Source organism: Macrosteles quadrilineatus, unplaced genomic scaffold (genome assembly GCF_028750875.1).
Source record: "Macrosteles quadrilineatus isolate MER2022 unplaced genomic scaffold, UCM_ALF_1.0 Scaffold_1__1_contigs__length_201487025, whole genome shotgun sequence".
Classification (NCBI taxonomy): Eukaryota; Metazoa; Arthropoda; class Insecta; order Hemiptera; family Cicadellidae; genus Macrosteles; species Macrosteles quadrilineatus.
In genome coordinates, this window is record NW_026542594.1 from 166,935,165 (window position 1) to 166,954,644 (window position 19,480).

General features: G+C 34.9%; 2 protein-coding genes across 2 annotated transcripts; one reads left to right on the forward strand and one right to left on the reverse strand.

The window, feature by feature from the left end:
* The first annotated feature begins 777 nt into the window (after positions 1–777).
* Positions 778–2,517, forward strand: LOC128983137 (hormonally up-regulated neu tumor-associated kinase-like). Its single transcript, XM_054402310.1, has one exon. The coding sequence runs from the start codon at positions 867–869 to the stop codon at positions 2,394–2,396; it is 1,530 nt and encodes a 509-aa protein (XP_054258285.1). The 5' UTR covers positions 778–866; the 3' UTR covers positions 2,397–2,517.
* Positions 2,518–4,568: 2,051 nt separating this feature from the next.
* Positions 4,569–15,227, reverse strand: LOC128983138 (RING-type E3 ubiquitin-protein ligase PPIL2-like). Its single transcript, XM_054402311.1, has 11 exons — positions 15,040–15,227; positions 13,253–13,463; positions 11,504–11,647; positions 10,618–10,783; positions 10,113–10,258; positions 9,193–9,316; positions 8,397–8,545; positions 7,617–7,768; positions 7,096–7,285; positions 6,353–6,501; positions 4,569–4,844 (listed from the first exon to the last, which is right to left on the reverse strand). Exons 1-11 carry the CDS (start codon positions 15,069–15,071, stop codon positions 4,757–4,759), a joined length of 1,551 nt encoding a protein of 516 aa, XP_054258286.1. The 5' UTR covers positions 15,072–15,227; the 3' UTR covers positions 4,569–4,756.
* Positions 15,228–19,480: the final 4,253 nt, after the last annotated feature.

Here is a 19,480-nt window from a genome sequence, read left to right on the forward strand (position 1 = left end):
TGGTTATTTTTTGCATAAACATGTTAAATTACAACACACAATTATTTGCATTGGCTCAAAGTATTTTAATTACATCCCGACAAATAATTTTGAAGAAACTGCATGTTTTTATCACAAATAGGAGTGGTTTTATGCTTGAATATATGACACAAGGGGGAAAATCCATTACGGCGGCCATTTTCCAAGATGGCGGCATGTTGCCCAAGTGGGATTTTTTGGGAATTTTAGTATGATGTTCTCAGCTGTATGTACGACATCTCCACCAATTTTCAGCCTGATAAATTCAAATTCCACTATTAGGCTAAAATTTACACTTTTTTCCTGCACTACAAGGGAATCAGCATTACGTATTACTTATTAGTTGCCTATAGTATTATAGCATTACATTATTGATGTAGATTAAATAGAAAATAAATCAGTTATTTACTGATCAGTAAATAAATTCTTTAAGACAGCTACACTAAATAAATCAATGTTTAGATTAAATAATTTAACATGTTTCACTCCATCACCACCCAAATTGATCTTTTAAATAAAAATAAAAGTTTTAATCAGGCTTTTGTAAGGAAATGATCCTAAAAGCATTCAATGATCCAATTAGTAGTCCGAAGCCTGATTATGCCTGTAACTTTGAAATAAGAGTTGTCTATGGCAAAGTGAATGCATGTTTCAATGGATATCATCAGTATAATGTGACATAGGACTTAGGCAAAAGCTTATGTTATAACATGTGTTCAACATGTTTACTTTTAGCTCTCATATAAACAATAACTTAACCATACTCTTTTAAAAGAGTTTAAGTATTCTACAAACTTACTTGAGTTTTATAAGAATTTATTTTGATCCAATTTTAAAACTTAGTTAGCATGACAAAAACAATTTTGAACTCTCCCCCAGTCAATTTAGTGGAGGCAAAGTTAGTTCAGGTGGGAAACTATAAGTTCACTGGGAAGGTTCTTGGTAAGGGATCGTTTGCAGTTGTCAGAGAAGCTGTTCATGTGCCATTGAATGTTTACGTATCTGTAAAAGTTATGGACCTGACAAAATGCAACACCTATATGCTTAAAAACCATCTCAGGGAAGCTAATATTCTTCAAAGTTTAAACCATCCTTTTGTACTGACGCTTTTTGAGACAATGACATACCATAATATATACTATGTGGTTACTGAGATAATCCAGGGAGGAAATCTGTGTGACTTTGTTCAACAAAAGAAAGGGAAAATAGATGAAACTACCACAAGAAGATTCAGCCGGCAGATTGCATCAGCTTTGCAATACTTACATACGAGAGGTATTGTCCATAGAGACTTGAAGTTGGAGAACGTCATGTTGGATGCTGGGAAGAGAAATGTTAAGCTTGTAGATTTTGGTTTAACCAACACTTGGTCTCTGGACTCTCCACTCAAGACACTCTGCGGTTCGCCGGAGTATTGCGCTCCAGAACTATTTTTACGAGGCACCAAGTACGGCCCAGAGGTGGACATGTGGGCATTCGGAGTAATTATGTTTGCGTTGGCTGCTGGAAAGCTACCATTTCCCTGTCTTTCTAATATATTGAAAACACCAGAAAAGAGAGGACAGTTTATACAAATTATTTACAAAGGGTTATCTGAAGCTAACATTAAATTGATAAAACATTATTCTCTCGATTTTATTCCGTTGATCAAAGGGCTTATGAATCCTCGTTGGGAAGAACGACTGACGATAAACAGTATCTTCCGCGATCCTTGGATAACCAACAAGGGTCATTGGGTGGACGTACCGCACGAATTACTTGATAGTAATGATGAGGAGAACATTATCCGACAGTTGAGCTTCAAGTTGAAAACATCACCGGAAAGGGTTAAAGCAGAATTGAAATTACAGCCAACAGGTGAAACAGCAGGTTATTTCAATATCATGAAACTCAAAGAAATGCTGAAAAGACATAAGCCAATGTTTACTGTTAAGTTTGATATTTCTCAAAGCAATTCGTTCATTGAAAGTTCTTTTCCAAAGAAACATTGCTCTAAGCAAACCCTAGATGGTCCAAAAGTCTCACTGTTGGGAAATGCAATGAAACTTAATGAAGTTATATTTAAAGACAAATACTTTCAAAGAAGAGTATTGACACCTTCATCAACAACAACAAATGAATCCAGTAAAGGGAGAGCTGACGGTTTAGGGAGAGAAGCAAAAGTTGTCCTGCCAAAAATTAAATCCTTAAATTCTAATTGTTCGACCCCATTATCTACTCTTAGCAGTGAGAAAAGGACAAGAAATAAATTGGTTAAAGTAAACACTGCATTGAGGAAAAGTTTAACGATAGGAAATGTAATACTACCTTCCAAATTAGATGTAACACCTAGTGCAAAGTCTCTTTTTAAGCAAAAACAAACGTGTCAAAAAGTTTAGTTTCAAATTAATTGAGATTGTAAACCCTTGTATGGAAATAGCCTAAGCCGGTGCAGCTTAATGACAGTGTTCTGTCGTGGTTACAAAATGAAAGGATAATAAACTACCATTGAAATATTCATAGGAAAGAAAACTAATCATCATCATTTATTGTAAAAGCTTACACCAATTGCTTCACATATGTAAGCATAGAGTAAACTATCACAAAGGTGCTGTAATCGTTTTGAGAGCAGAGCGCTTTAAGTGCAATTGAGGTCAATAGAAAATAAACCACCTTTACCAACTCTTCTGGTGTATTTATTAAAACTGTAGTTCAGAAAAATTATGTTTTAAAATTTGACAGATTGACAGATTAAGGCTCGTCACACACTGCCTCCGGTCCGGTTTATTCTGATCCGGTGTTTTTCGCCGGATCCAGCAAATTTCCACACTGCATCAGGCGTTCCAGTTCCGGCGACCAGTCTATGCGAGGACAGCGGATACTGTCAGTTGAAGAAGTGTTTAATCAACAACTGTTTGCAAAAGTTATAACAAAATTTAATTTTAACAATGAGTGACAGTGACAGTGACGAAGAGATCATAGTAGGGTTAGTAGTATTATATTGATCACTTATTTCTTCCCAAATATTTTCCTCAATAACTAAGTTGTAGTAGCCCTTGTGGCCCAGGTCGTATAGCACAGGGTACTCCTGCACTTGCACAATCAATTTCTCTTCTAATGACATTTTGTAACAAAACTTACAGCGTATAAACAATCACCAAAAAACCACGTCTGCTGCTACGTGGTGATTAGGAGTTGTCTGCGCATGCGCGAGCTCTCCGGTGCCGGAAGCTTGCCTGAAGCCTATCGCTTCTCGACCGAAATAATTTTACCGGAGAGCACCTGACGCACCGGACCTGATGCAGTGTGGGCACTTCCATTTGAATTAATGGTTTTCGAATTTACCTGATCCGGCATGCCTGATCCGATTTCACCTGACTGGACGCAGTGTGTGACGAGCCTAACAATGCAAACTGGTACCATTACATTGCTAACTTAATAGACAGGTTTAATTTATACTAAACAATTGATAATTGGGATCTGAGAGTTTAATCAAATAATTGGACTGTTGTAGTAAAACAAATTAATAACACTTTACAAAATTGACCAGTTTGGGATAGAACTGGCCAGTAAAACAAGTATATGAGATAAAATATAATTAAATTTAACATAAGGTTTTCAAATTTACAGTCAGAACAAAAAATGAAGATAAGGCTAGTAGTGTCTCCTATGATGCATGAAATATAGCCTAGCCTTCAAAATTAGAATATTGCACAAAGCAATCTCCAGATCTAATAATATAAATATATTATTTTTGTGTTGTCCTAGGACACTAGGTACGAGCCTGGGGTTGTTTTTCCCATTACTTCAGGCTAGTAGGGGTTACCGCATTATCACTTTGGTAAAATCCATTGGTGGTTTTGTGGGATTTAAACCCGGGACCTCAGGGACCGAAGTCCCGTGCTCTAAGCACTAGACCAGCTTGTTCCCCAGATGTATTATTTGATATATGTATCTGTAATGTATAGCAATATGTTCAGTGTAAACATTTGGAAATGGTATAATCGATAAATATATAGTAGGGTAGCCTTAAGCCATAGGACTGATCACAGTAAAAATTTGCAAAAATGTCTTTTGTTTTGTTAAAAAAAAGTAAAAAAACAACTGTGATTTCATCCCAAAGTTTCAAAAATCATACTTACCTTATTGGATTTGCACTAAAATATTTCCTTACCAGATGTATAGCCGTGAATCTTGAGGTACGGTACCCAAGAAAACAACACAAGCACAATGTACTTTTTGTATTTGTTTATTATATATTAAAACTAAAAGTAAACAGTTATTTACATCAACTTTTCATGTATTCTCCTAAATGTACAATATATAATATGAAATAAACATTTGTTAAAATTTACAACATCGTACAAAAAGTGATTGGTTTTACTGCAAATGGATACTAATAATGAATATTAAGATTTTAATTTTTTTTTTGTTTTTTTTTTTAAGGAAAAGTTGTATTTTTTTCATCAGGGAATTTTTTTAATGTTGAACTTTTGACAATAATAACCTGAGGGAAATATAAAAGGCAATAAACACCTAAGTTAGAAATTAACGTTAAAAACAAGACAATATATTGTTCTATTGTTGGATTAAAATATAAAACTCAAATTGCATTTATCATAATTTTCACTTCCAATTTGAGGTGATAGTAAGTTAGTCTAACTTAGTTTGTCCATCATTATCTGACACTGAGCTATCACTGTTAACGTAGTTGACAAGTATTGAACAGTTAGTTTTCTTCTTTGTATGCAATTTGTGATCACCAGGAGTTAAAGTTTTTGAACTGATAACCAACCTCTTTCTTCTTCTTAGCCGGGGGTTCTGAAGGTGATAAGATTTTCTCTTTGCTGTAAAATATCAACTTTACATTAACAGTATTCATAAATAATTTGTTGTAAGGCGCAATTTCATCGAGCCTTAGAAATTCTTATATTTAATCTTCATATTATCTCGTCTTATTTTTATAATGTTTTCCCTCGTCTCATCAACTTTCATAAAAAATTCTTGTTTGACATAAATAGGGCAGTAATAGTAGGTGAAAATTAGCAAAATGTCTGTTTTGAGGTGGAACTTGCACACTGAACCAACCAAATTGTCAACCATTTATTTTAGGTGGTTTTCTCCCCACCCAATGTGTTGCACACTAGACCTAAACGAGACACAGTAAACTATGTTTGATACCAATCAACCACCGTGCAACCTGACATACGACACTAACAATACTACCAAACTCAAAGCCAAAACATAATGATTCTATGATTGACTTCCAGATCACAAATCGAACATGTTTAGGAATAAAAATCCACTGACAATACATGGAGGTTGTGCAATGAACTACTCCAAAAGAACCTTGACCATTTAATGATTTCAACATTTCAAGGAAAACATTAAAACTATAATCTTATATATTTTTTTAAAAAATTTGTTTTTCTTTCCTGAGTTTGTTTGGCTCTTCTACCCGACCGATTTTCATGATTGAGGTCTCAAATGGAAGGTATGCACGCACAGATTTGCCATCAAGCATCGGCATATATTTATCTATAATCCCACTCGGTTTATACGTAAACAAAATTTGCTCCTCACGTATTTCTTATGGGAGTTAAATTTGGTGTCTCTTTTCCGAGTTCGTTTGTCTCTTCTACCCGACCGATTTTTATGATTTAGGTCTCAAATTGAAGGTATGTACGCACAGATTTGCCATCAATCATCGGCATATATTTATCTATAATCCCAATCAGCTTATACGTAAACGGAATTTGCTCCCCATGCATTTCTTATGGGAGTTAAATTTGGTTTTTCTTCTCCAAGGTCGTTTGGCTCTTCTACCTGACCAATTTTCATGATTGAGGTCACAAATTGAAGGCATAAACACAAAGATTTCACATCAAGCATCGGCATATATTTACCTACTGTATAACTCGACCAAAAAACATTTTATTCATTTTTGAATTTTACTTCAATTTAAGATGTATTTAACCAGTTATATTTTAATCTTTAGTCAAACACCGGCTTTCATTTAAGCTATTATTCATTCAAATCGGACGAGTTTCAAGCAGCACACGCAAGGTGAACAACCAACATAAAATTATTTTTCACGAGGATTTTTCTATGATTAAAAATCAATAGCTCTAGTATTGTCCATGTTTTTTTATATGTTTTAGACTCAAATCAAAAAACAAAATAATTAGTAAATTATAGGCTTTAACTTGAGCTATTTATCCTTTGATTCAGTTAAGCTCAAGATACTGTATTACTCAATTAAAAATCATAAATTTGATTATTCCTCGGATATTATATTTATTTTAACCCTGCGGATAATTTGTATAACTCTGAATTAGGAACTCTGTCAACTCACCTGTTTAATGTTTCCGGGCGGATATACTTCCCCACACCTCCGTGGAAGGCTTTCAAAGGTTGATTGGGAACAACTCGAGGTTTCGACGTCTGTTCTGCAGCTGCTTCTTCTGCTCTCTTTTTCAGTTCCTCAGATCTTTCTGCCGCAAGCTAAAACATCACAGACAAATTTATCATTGTGCTATTAAGGAACTCAAAATTATGACTAGGAATTTCTATTATGTTTGAGTCAATTATACCATATATTTATAAATACACTTAGTTTACTGTGTATGTATAGTTCAAGTTGTGATTTTGAAAACAATTAATTAGTCTACAATTTAAACTATTTTTACTATTTAATGTGAACTTGTTCTGCTACTAAACACCCAGATAGTGGCTGATCTATGTCACCGTCATCATAGAATGTTCAACTATTTTCCTAGTTTAAAATAATACTTTTAAAATTAAAGAAAAGTTGGTAAAAATAAATTTTAAACTTTAAAATTTAAATATGAGTTACATTATTGACACCAAATGGCAGGTAAATATATTAATGCAAATCTTGTCCAAGTAAATAAACAAACACGCGATGTGTGTACGGCAACTCTAAATTAACCGAACCGAACATTCCTAAATAGTGACACACACAACTATCTCATTAACTAATGAGTTAATGTAAACTGCTGTGCAAGAAATGATGTTGATAGCTACCTAACTTAATTCTGACTGACAAAGAAATTTTTAACAGAAAACACAACTAACCTGTTCATCAGCTTCCACATAAGGATCCACAAAAACCTGAGCCTTCTCGATTATAATGTCCTCTATTGGCCTGTCCTTGTTGTCAACTTCGACTCTTTCCATGTTGGACAACGTATCCAAGCCACCAACCACTCTTCCAAACACAGTGTGTTTGTTGTCGAGATGACGGCAAGACCGATACGTCAGAAAACTGTAAAACGAATCACAATCAACATTTAACTTTACAAAAATGGTAGTGTCATGACACTCAACAATTCTGATTGACATACAACAATTCTGGAGTTTGTGTATAAGTTTCCAACAAATTTTTCTAGAATTCACTTTAAAACAAAAAAGGCTCTTTAACTAAAATTGTATTGGTAAATATTTTACAATAAATGATTATCACTAAGTTTACCAAAAAAGTTGCCCTTCTCAATTCAGACTAGCCAGCATTGTACTGTAATTTTTAAAATAATGAGCAGTGCATTATTTCTAAGTTAAAAAGTATTAAAGAATTCTACAATCAAAGTCTGACTTACAACTGAGACTTGTTGGTGTTAGGACCTGAGTTGGCCATGGACAGAACCCCTCGCCCTGCGTGGGTCAAGTTAGGTTTGAAAAAGTCCTCAAAAGGCTTCCCCCAAATGGACTCACCACCTTCGCCAGTACCTGTGGGATCTCCTCCTTGGATCTGAAAAACAAAAACAAAATAAATAAATAGTATACACAAATTTCATGAAAATACAAATTCATGTTTGTAGCTTGCATATTTTACCTATAGTTTATATTTTACAATAATCCCCATCATAAGACAATAATATTCATTCACAGGTAAAAACAGGACATCAGTTTATCTCTCATAACTATAGCCAAAAGAAAATAATTTAAAAAAATTATTCATACACTTGAAATTTAGCTGACTGTTAAAAAGAGGAATATTGAAGAACTTAAAATAGAAGAACATTTTTTTGAGGTATTCCTTATGAGATTTAAGCGCCTGAGAATTTTGGGAAAACAAGCCATGGTAGAAGCCATCAAGTTTGCATAGTCAAAAATTACGATGTTGCCGCAATTGCAAGATGTGATCTTGATGTATTTGTGATTGGGCGAGATATATTCATTATGCTACGGGAACACAGCTCATTCACGGTTTTAAAGTTTTCTCAACTGCGAGAGTACCATGTAACTTTAGGTTTAAAATGCATGCGTAAACAAAACACACATAATTGGTCTCATTAAAAACCAAACTACCTCCGATTTAAAGTAAGGGCCGAAATATTAAAACTATACAGCATCTAATGCAGTTTATGAATACCAACCATAAAATTACGAATCGAGCGATGGAACTTTGTGTTGTCGTAATAGCCTCTGTCACAAAGTTTTATGAAGTTCTCACAAGCTTTGGGAACCATGTCACAATACAACTCAAGATTCAGTGGGCCGAAGTTGGTGACCAAACGAACATAACCTGAAATAAAACTAAATTAAAATAACCTCTTGGTGCGGCCAAATATATTCTTAGATATGCATGGCCCTGAGAGTAAGTAAGTAAAATAACCTCTTACTGTAAGTGAGTTAATAAATAATCACAACAAGTTCAACTTTACACCAAAGGATCAAGCAGAGTTCCATTTTGAATCAGATAAGAGATGAGTTAGATGCTCAATCCATTGCACAAAGAACTTCAGAATCATGGCTAACATTTTGTGATTCCTAATCTTGCGCTACTACTTGAGTTTATTTGTATTTCCTCTCATGTACTTTACATTGTTCACTCTTTTCTTTGCCTTGCATGTTGCTATAAAAAACTGAAAGCCTTGCAACTGTTACATGAAATCACTCAAGCAACACAAATGTGTGATAGAGATCCCTGCAGACCACCGTAAATGGTTCAGGGCTCTCTAACAGTCCGTTACAAAGATATTAGCTAAACACTGACAAAAAATATATATTGTACGTCAATACAGGACGTGACCTCTCTGTGGGAGGACACTGACTGGAGCACAAATATTCATTCATCCATATGATTGGAAAACTCTGTATATTTGTAATAGTGACCGTGTAAGCACTAAATTAAATTTACAACACAACAATGATTCATTCAAATTTAGGTACCTTTCTTCTTAACCCTCTCATAGCGGACAAGGTCTTCTTCAATGATAGCTGCCTCATGTTCAGTTTGTGGAACCATTGCAGTAGATGTGAAACTGGCGGCCACAGCTCCTGTAGAATAATGAGCCTGAAAATCCATAAAACATTATATAAATTTGAAAAAATTGCCATACATGAAGTTTAGCTTAAACATTAAAATTACTTATCAAGATAATGTAAGACATAGTTTTATTTGAGGAGTGAAATTAAGAAAACATGTTCATCCGTCAAAATACTGATTTACAAAACTTGCAAAATACATTGATTTAGAATGCTGAAGAGTATAACCTAAACATTGCCATGCTGAAGGACATTTTATGATATTTTTAGCCAAAAGTTAAAATTTCAGAACAATTTTGTTACACTAAGACTCATATAATTTAAAGGATTCTCGATTTAGTTTGAAGACTTTTTATTTCATTCCTCATGATAAACATGTTGGCTAGTTTAATTGGGTCGGCAAATCTGATTAAGGTAGAATAAATTTGAAAAACTACTGTAGGTGTTACTATTTTGCCAGTGGCTGACTCCTTGACAACTAACGGCTGCATAATGTAAACCTATGAGTAAATCCTTTACTATTAAATGGCACAATGTGTAGTCTCTGATAGTTCTATATTTGGTACGAGGAGGCTATCACCTGTTAAGGAGGCGGTTACTCTAAAGTCAGATTCTAAACTTTACATGCTATTATTATTTAAATCATATTGTTTAATTAGATTAACATAATTAACAAATATAAGAATTGTGACTCAAAACCTAAGAAAAGATGTATTTTTAAATGTTATTGAAAAAATGAACAGATTAGTAATAAATTATTAGTTAATCACAGGATCTTATGAAATCATATCCTAAAATAGCTTTGTTGATTTATAAAAACTCACAGCATTAAACTTGTCGGCGATTTTTTTCTCCTCATTTTTGACTTCAGGAGCTTTGTACTCACGGTTGAGAGTGTCTAAAATGTCCCTTGTTTCTTTTGAAACTGTTTTCAAACGAGCCTCAGGGTTCCCTTTGGCCTCAAGCTCTTCTGCAAAATAAAGAACCAACTAGTAAGCAAACAGCAATTTTTTAATACAACATGAGATACCTACAACAAAAGATGTATAGCAAAATGTTTAAAATATAGGTTAACATTTTACCCTTACTTTAAAGGCTATGTTATGATACAATCATGCTTTATTATCGGTCTATGTTTGACAAAAAGTACCTGGATTGTTAACATTGTTTGGTTATACTGTAGAGTAATTTTTCAGAAAATGCTGTCTTATGGGATCGAACAGGTTAAGCAAGCTGACCTGACCCGGATCACCGACAGTACTACAGGTATTTAACCTTTTATTTCTAAAATATGTGATCCAGAGGCTTAACATGTTAAAGTAGTCTTACCTTCAGTTTCAACTCTTAAGTCGTTCTTGACATGATGGAAGTTGGAGATATTAAACTTTGCCAAGTTTGAAGGATCTTGTAGTGTAATTAAATCAGCCTTCTCAAAAGGTTCATCCGTCAGGAGATCTTTCCAAGATTTTATTTTAATATTCAACTGTTGCACAGCCTGTTGTAAGTAAGAATACGGTACAGATTACAGTAGTTACAGAATACAGTAGTTGAGCAAAATAAGGAGTGGAAATTTTTTTATCCTGAATCAACTTATTAAATTAACAAGTTGCAAAATGATGTAAAATTGGCTCCAGCAACTAAGATTGCTGGAAACTGCAACACAACAAAAATAGCACCATGATACTTCACTACACATAGATAGAAGAATTAGAAATGGATACAATTGACGGCTACTATTCTACAGCAGCAACACTGGCTGATTTCTTTACAATGTAGCCAGATAACTTTAGTGCTCTTATTTGAGGTAAAAAATCTCAAAGAATCCATCCTTTTCATCAAACTTCTACCTAAGCCGTCCACAGTTTATTTCAGGTGGGCCCCTAATGCTCTAAATTCCTCGTGAGTTGCACATCCGATCTCACCAAGATATGATTTGAGTTGAACCCTGAATCTAAGGTTCTGTCTCCAGTCCAGAAAGAAAACTGCTGATCTTTCCTACAAGAAAGACTACCACACTACTGCACTAACCAAATACCCAAGCGTAGTAGTTCTAAACACTCCTAGGCTGCCGATTCTTTTGATTTATAATTGCATAGATTTTTATACCCTGAATTTAATTCATATTACTCATGTTTCTAACATTTCGACATTTGGGGGACAAAGAGTTAAACCGATATTTTTCAGTGTGCATAGTATCAACAATATTCTTCCATACCTCGTGTGAGAAGACATTTCCAGTTTTGGCAACCACAACCATGTGGGAGTGTTTGGTGAGAGGTTTGTACAAGACAGGACAGTGAAGCTCTCCCTTGGCGTTCTTGTGAAACGTGAGTTTGATCAGAGACTTGGAGTCCAAAGGCTGAAATATTAGATGAATATAATAGTCTACACTACAACATAAGGAACAATTTTGAGCAGTACCTAATTATGTTGGAGATGTCTGGCTCATCGATCCACTGTGTATATAAATATAGGCTAGCTTTACTTTAGATACAGATGGGTTTCAAGGTATAAAGGTTCCCTAGGATCTATTAGGCTCTACTATATAATTAAACTAGCTGTACCCGCGGGCTTTGCCCCGTTTAACTTCATAAGTGAGCTCGTTCGCATGGCTCAATCACGTCCTGGTTGAAGTTTGTTTGCTACGCTCACTCACTTTTAGATTGGAGCTGTTCGCTGCGCTCACTTGCCTTCAGGTTAGCTCGTTCGCTACGCTAACTCGCCTCCAGGTTGAAGTTCGTTCGCTGCGCTCACTCACCTTTTGGTTGCAAATTAGCTGTTGTCATAAATGTAAAAGAAATAATAGTGCTGCACCCTGTTGGTAATCCTTGTAACTTAAATGCTGTTGAAAATCATAGAACAGAACCAACTTGTTTAATTGAAACAGCTGTTGTTAAGATTCATTAATTCCATTTAAATATGAGTACTCATATGGTTAACATGGGAAACTCCAGAGCCACTGGGGCGGAGCCCGAGAGTCCGATCAGAATAAAAACAACTTAGTTTGCATATTCAATGCCTAAAGAATCAAAGGACCAAATTTCAGCCTTCTATGTAAATGGGGAGTAGGAGAACTAGTGATGAGTGAGTGAGTGAGTCAGTCAGTGAGGGCTTTGCCTTTTATATATATACTAGCTATACCCGCGGGCTTTGCCCCGTTTAACTTCTTAATTTTCAAGATGAGCTCGTTCGCATGGCTCAATCACGTCCTGGTTGAAGTTCGTTCGCTACGCTCACTCACCTTTAGGCTGGAACTCGTTTGCTGTGCTCACTTGCCTTCAGGTTAGCTCGTTCGCTACGCTAACTCGCCTCCAAGTAGAAGTTCGTTCGCTACGCTCACTCACCTTTTAGTTGCAAATTAGCTGTTGTCATAAATAAAAAAAATAATAGTGCTGCACCCTGTTGGTAATCCTTGTAACTTTAATGCTATTGAACATCATAGAACAGAACCAACTTGTTTAATTGAAACAGCTGTTAAGATTAATTAATTCCTTTTAAATATGAAAAATCATAAGGTTAACATGGGAAACTCCAGAGCCACTGGGGCGGAGCCCGAAAGCCCGATCAGAATAAAAACTACTTAGTTTTCCTATTTAATGCCCAAAGAATCGGTGTACCGAATTTCAGCCTCCTAGGTAAATGGGAAGTGGGAGAATTAGTGATGAGTGAGTCAGTGAGGGCTTTGCCTTTTATAAGTATAGATATATAGATTATAGCTTAATGTGGTTTTAATATTTATACTACCGGTAAAGGCTACATTATTTTGCACTAAGGTTTCCTCTGAACTTAATTAAATATCATCAGCTCCCAAATAAACAAGATTGATGGACCTAACTTACAACTTTTTTGTTTGTCACCTAACTCCAGCTAAAACTGGTTTAAACATTATACGCTTTTGTTTTTTAGCTGAAGATTGTTTGCACCGAACATACTTTTCAAATATAATGTAGAATGCATTCATTACCTTTCCAGTTACAGGGTTGACCTTAAACTTTTTCAGAAATCCAAGTATCGCTTCAAGTTCAAAAATATTTCCATCTCGGTCACAATAAGGATTTTCCCAAGGCTGGAGGCTTACACAGCAATGATCAAACGGCAAACGACGGAAATTAGACTTTTCTGGTCCTTCTTTTTTCCCACCATACAAAGTCGTCCATTCTGTATAAGTCAGATACCTGAAAAAGCAATACAACTTTGATGAGTTGGGTTGTGGGAAGATAAAAAATTATATCTAAATTCGGTAGCTTAAAAGCTTGATCATACTTTGTCTGAAAATCCCTATCATAGCCTACAGTTTAAGTGTAGCCTAAGTGAAACTTGCAACGTTCATTCGGCATGTTTTGGTGGTTATTTAAGACTCCACCAGCATCAAACTACAAAAAAATCCAAATTCTTAAGGTGATGTCACAATTTAAACACAAACCCAGTCAACACAAGAGGCCTAACACAAAAACAATCACTGATCTGGCCTATAAACTACCAGTGACCAAGAAATAAAATAGACTCGCAATAACTAAACTAGGCCTATATAATGCTATGGCCTATAATACATCACGTAGGTATTGAAGCCAACTGTCAATAAGTCCTTTCCTGGCTTCTCGGCTCACTAACTAAGTTTAACTGGCGCAAAATTTAATCAGTCGTGTTACGATAAAATCAACAAAAAAATATATTCAAGTTAGGCCCAGCGCAAAGATATAATTCTTAAATATTTTAATTTTCTTAAAAAAAATTTATATTAGGCTACATGGTGACGGCATGAATTATATTTTGGAAAAAAACCTAAACTCCTCTGTAAATAATATGAACAAACATCAACAAAATATTGTGTGAAATAACAAAAATATAAGTTGGTGAGATAGAGTGCTTTGAAGGCCTACCTGTTTCTCGATCAGATGACGTTTTTGTGTGAGGAATTTGTGGGAAATAAGCTTACCGAATATGCTAATTGCCAGTTTTCGCTGTTTTTTAATCAGGAGATGGTGTTTTATTCCTGAGGAGTTTTTGCTCTGTAGTTTAGAGAACTGGTGTAGCTTCAATCTATAATATTTTTTTCATATTTCCATTAAAAACTTAGGCTCTGGCAGTAGGAAGAGTCACACTGCTCCCTTTCTTACCATAGGCCAGGGTTGCCACCCGTCCTGATTCTGTCGGGACAGCCCCGATTTTAGTTCCTTAGCTTATGCCTGTATTTAAGCCTATATTAATCCAGGGGTGAGGGAGGCATATCCCGATTTTTCCCTAACCGAAGGTGGCAACCCTACCATCTAGGCCCTACCACAACTGGGACAGAACCTATCCCTCGACCCTCACACACTGTAGTATAAGATCACTGTGTTGGCAACTGATCAAAAAATGTTTGTTGTTGTTAGCCTACTGTTTATTGGTCTGTGTTGGGAGTACTTGGTTCTTCACATAAGTAAGGCCTATGCTGAGCAGGAAATAAAACTAAGAAAAGCACTGCCAATTTAATGAGAAATTAAGGAAGTTATAAGTTAGTATGGCTTAGATTTTGTGTGGATGCATATTTTAACTTTAATTACTTCTATTTTTACTAAGGGAAATCCCGATAAGTTACTTTCTACCTGTTTGATTCTCTGGAACTTTGAATTTCTTACCGTAAATTAGAACAGAATGTCCTAGAGCACCACTAATATGAACATAGGCTAGAGTGAACTCAATTTTTCGATTGTTAATAAATTGAAAAATGTTCCAAGATAAATTCAACAGCTTAAGAGATAGGTAACTTACAATTTATCCTTTTGATGTTGTCTTTTCCCCATGGTGTTAAATCAAGAAGAAAATGGAACGCCTATATTGGAACTAAATTATCAAACAATATTTAATTATTACAATCCTATCATTTGCCCAAAGATGTGTAAACAATAGCTTTTAGTGTCTTTAAGAAATTGTGTTGGATTTAAGACGTTTAAGGTTAAAGTTTGATGTTTATTATTCATAAAACAATAACAAACAATACCAGCAGACGCAGCAGACGAGTTAGTAGACGAGTTACAAACAGACAGTAGAGTCACAAAACAAAGTACAGAATTGCAGATAGACTCAGTGACAGATACCATTGATTATACATTAGGTGAGGTCTGTAGTCTATAGTCAATGAACAAAACAGATTGTTTTAATGCTGATGACTGTTAGTACAGGTAAAATTATACTAAAAACCCAGTAGAAAACATAAAAATTAGTCCATTCATGAAACTTTCAGGAAACGTAGTAATTACCAGTATTGGAATCTGAAGAGTCCCTAGTGATTGTGGGGGGTGGAAGTACAATTTTATGGGGTTTTACGTTTATGGGGGTAGTGATTTTGAGAAAATTTTTATTTATGGGATCCAAGCAAGTGGGGTGTCGTTTTCTATGTTTCTTAGGATGCAGAATCGAAAAAGAACATAATAAAAGCAATAAAACCGACAGTTTATCATAAAAAGACTAATTTATTAATGAAAAACTAGGGTAAATGCACCAGTAGCTGACAGTGCTCCAGAAGCTGACCGTTTGAGTTTCTTTACATTATAATGTGGTCTCTTAAAAATATGTACACATGATTGCATTGTTAGAAGAATATGTTTATTCTTGATTTGTTTACAAACAAATCAGTGAAATTTAGCACACACTCGGTGAATGGTGGTGGTTTGAAAGTGACCCTGTCTGTACACATCACATTTAGTTGATTCCCTTAATGAAATTGTTAAGAAGGTAAGTTTGGTTTTTTGTCATTTCGCTAAATTTCTTAAATAGTATTAATGATTAGGCTCATTATTTTTTATCAATTATACCTTTGTTGACAATTTCATGATAAAATTGGGGTGTTAGGGGTTTTGGATTTAAAATTATATCAATGTCAGGCTTTGGTAGCAAAAGCCATACAAGTTCCACTAGCTAACAGAGGATATTTTGTGAAGATGAGAGTACATGAAAGAACATGTTTTTAGCAGTCTAAACCCATCCTGCATTAACCTAATGAATAGTTAATGTTTAATATTATGTGTTTGATTTCACACATTTTAATTTTTTAATTAATAAGTTAATCCAAATTATTTAAAAAAAAATGTATATTTTTTATTTTAAAATAGGTAGGCCTATGTAAAATAAATTTTCTTAATAACGTTTTACATGATTTTATAATTTAATTATTACCTGATCATTGGGCTTTAAATAAATGATCCTGACTAATGAAACCGCTGATCTTAGTCAGTAACAAAGCTACACAGGTCATCACACCATTCTACACTCATACTTCACTCATATATTGGGTTAAAATACGCACCTAGGTGGCGTCCCCATCTCAACGATTGATTGATTAAGTTAGATTTTATTCGTCTTATAAATTATAAAACCCTTAGGTTTAGCAGCTAGTACATTTATAGTTCCAGTGTCAGCTACTGGGACAACTGACAGTCAGCTACTGGTACAAGCACTTTTTTCACTGTCAGCCACTGGAACACGTACAAAGGTTGAATTAAGTTTAAAAATGTTATAAAATATATTTAAAAACCCTTTTTGTATGATAAATTTGAAATTTTTAAGGACCTTGGTCGCCCGTAATGACGTCATCAATATGGCGCTCGGAAGAGGATGCTGGGTCGCTATGAATTGGTTATTATACCAAAATGTATGAACCGATTTTAATGAAATTTGGCATACACGGGCTTGAATACGATATATAATCCAAGTTTGTCAATGGTCAAGTTTGATTAGGTCATTTAAAAATGGCAGCCATTAATAATTAAAATAATTAAACATTGTTTAATGTTTTGTCTTTTAACTCTCTCCAGAAAACTGCAGCAATCTTTTATTTTCCTTGCAATCACAGGTTGTGATGCCGTCTCTGCATTTCATGGATTAGGCAAAATGGAACCAGACAAAAACTATACTGTACATCTTTTTAGCAAATTTCCCATAGAGGTTTTTTTTATTGGTAGGTGGAATGCGTTACGCACTTCCCGATACGATGACCGCACCTCCTGGAGCGTCCGACGTGCCGGGGGAGTGTGGGACTCCTACGGGTGCCACCGTAGTATACCCACTAAACCACCTACCCCCTCCCTGCCCTTGCTCCCGGGAGGGCGGTTGCAGCGTAGCAGGCTGGTGCTGTGCTGCTGGAAGATCTTGCTGGGGTTATCATCTCTAGAAGGGGTCTCTCAGGTGGGGTGGCGGATGACTCGTCGTGCTCCGCTAAATCTGGGGGTTGGCTTCTCGAAGTACTCTCCTTCGTAGCTCAACCGAGGGTGGCTGCTCGTCAAATAGAGGAATAATAAGCTATTACCGTAGGTCTCATGGTAATACCTAGAACCGGGACCCGGGATTTACTTTTTCGTTTTGAGCTTCAAACGTTCCCAAAGAGGTCAAAATCACCATCCAACCAAATTCATATTATATATCCAAAAATTTAAATAAAAATATATACATATACTATTTAATAATATAGAATTGTTCGGATAAAGGGGCGCTAATATAAATATTAAAGTATGGATGCCAACTCAGCACCCCGAAATGATTTTTTTATTTCACAAACTCTATGTTTCCGGTCTTTACACCATTTTTATGTACGGTGAAAGAGACCCATGTTAGAAAAAATTACCTAAAGGTATGAAACATGCCAATTTTTAATTATGTGTCCGTTAGCACAATAACTCAAGTAAAAATTTGATACTATTTTGAATTTTGGTAGAAACGAGTAAACCTACACATTTATTCAAACGAGTTCGCGAACCAGCATGATCGGACTATGAGAACGGGAGTTTATTGGGGGTTTTATGGGGTAAAACGACGGGTTTTCCCTTTTTTGACCCTAAAAACACCACATTTTACAATTTCTTTCTAAACAATTGTATAAAGCTTTAAAAAAATTATTTAAATAAGCATTGTCATGTGCTTGATCGTTAAGGAGAAAATTTAAAAATCCCATGTCATTTTTATGTTGAATAAAACTGTTGTAATTGCTTGTTTATGAACACTTTTAAGGTAGGTAATTAGTTTAAACAATTAAGACATGTCAGTAGCCTACTATCACTGATGCCATTGACAAACATAAATATACATTAATTGTCTGTGTATTTAGATTTTCAAAAAGCATTAGATGTTTTGGATCATAATAATGTGCTATTTTCAAAATTTAGAAAATATGGCATATGTGATGTTAGGGCTTTGGAGTGGTTGCAAGCTGCAATCTTTTTGTAAAAGAAGAAAGCAGGCTGTGAAACTTAATCTTAATAGTGTTTTGAGTGAAGTGCTTGATTTGCAGCTTGGCACCCCTCAAGGAGAGGTTTTGGACCCCATTATTTAAAAAAAATATAAAAGACTTGCTGGAGCTGCAGCTTGATTTGTATTCAGAAATATTATGCTGATGACACAGGTCTTTTGTGCTCTGCTTTCAAATAAAGAATCACTGAAACTAAAAATAAGAAAGGGATTTAGAAAAGATATCAAATTGGCTGATTGAAAACAGATTGTTACAAAATGAATTTTACTTATTGTGCCATAAACACTCTTGTATGTATAATTGGTCTTGCAGTTGTATTGAAGTAGTAGAATATGTCAAATATAGTGGATTGTTTGTTGATCATCATTTTAAGTAGGAGCAGTATGTAAAACAACTTTCAATGAAAATAAATTATGCTTTTGTATCACTTAGTAAGAATTAAATTTAAAACAAGTGTACACTTCAGGGTTTGAATGTGTGATGAAATATGGAATAGGTAATGCATTTTGGGGGTAGTTACTTATCCTACTATCTTACAACCTGTCATCATGAACCAAAGACATGCACTGAGGACAGTATTTGGTTTTAAAAAATCTGATAGAGTGAGCTATCTTTTTGAACAAGAAAAGTTTTTTTTAGGGTAACCTCGAATCAATTGCATGTATACTGTTTGTATGTTAGTTTTTAAATATCAGTATATGTCTAGAAACCTGTCAGATTATCTTGATCAGCAAAATATCACTTGTTGGCAGAAAGCCTTTTTAAAAAGGAAACTATAGTTTGGCCGCTTAGAAAGCGACCTCCTCCAGCATTGGTTTAGCATTAGAACGCAGGTCGTTTTCTAAGCGGCTGAACTATAGTAGGAATCAGTTTTGTTGTGTTGGTCCAAAATGTTTTAATGTGTTTGTAAAAATGTTTTGTAATGAAGTTTATAATTATTAAATGTCTGTGATAAAGTCAAAAGCTTTGCTG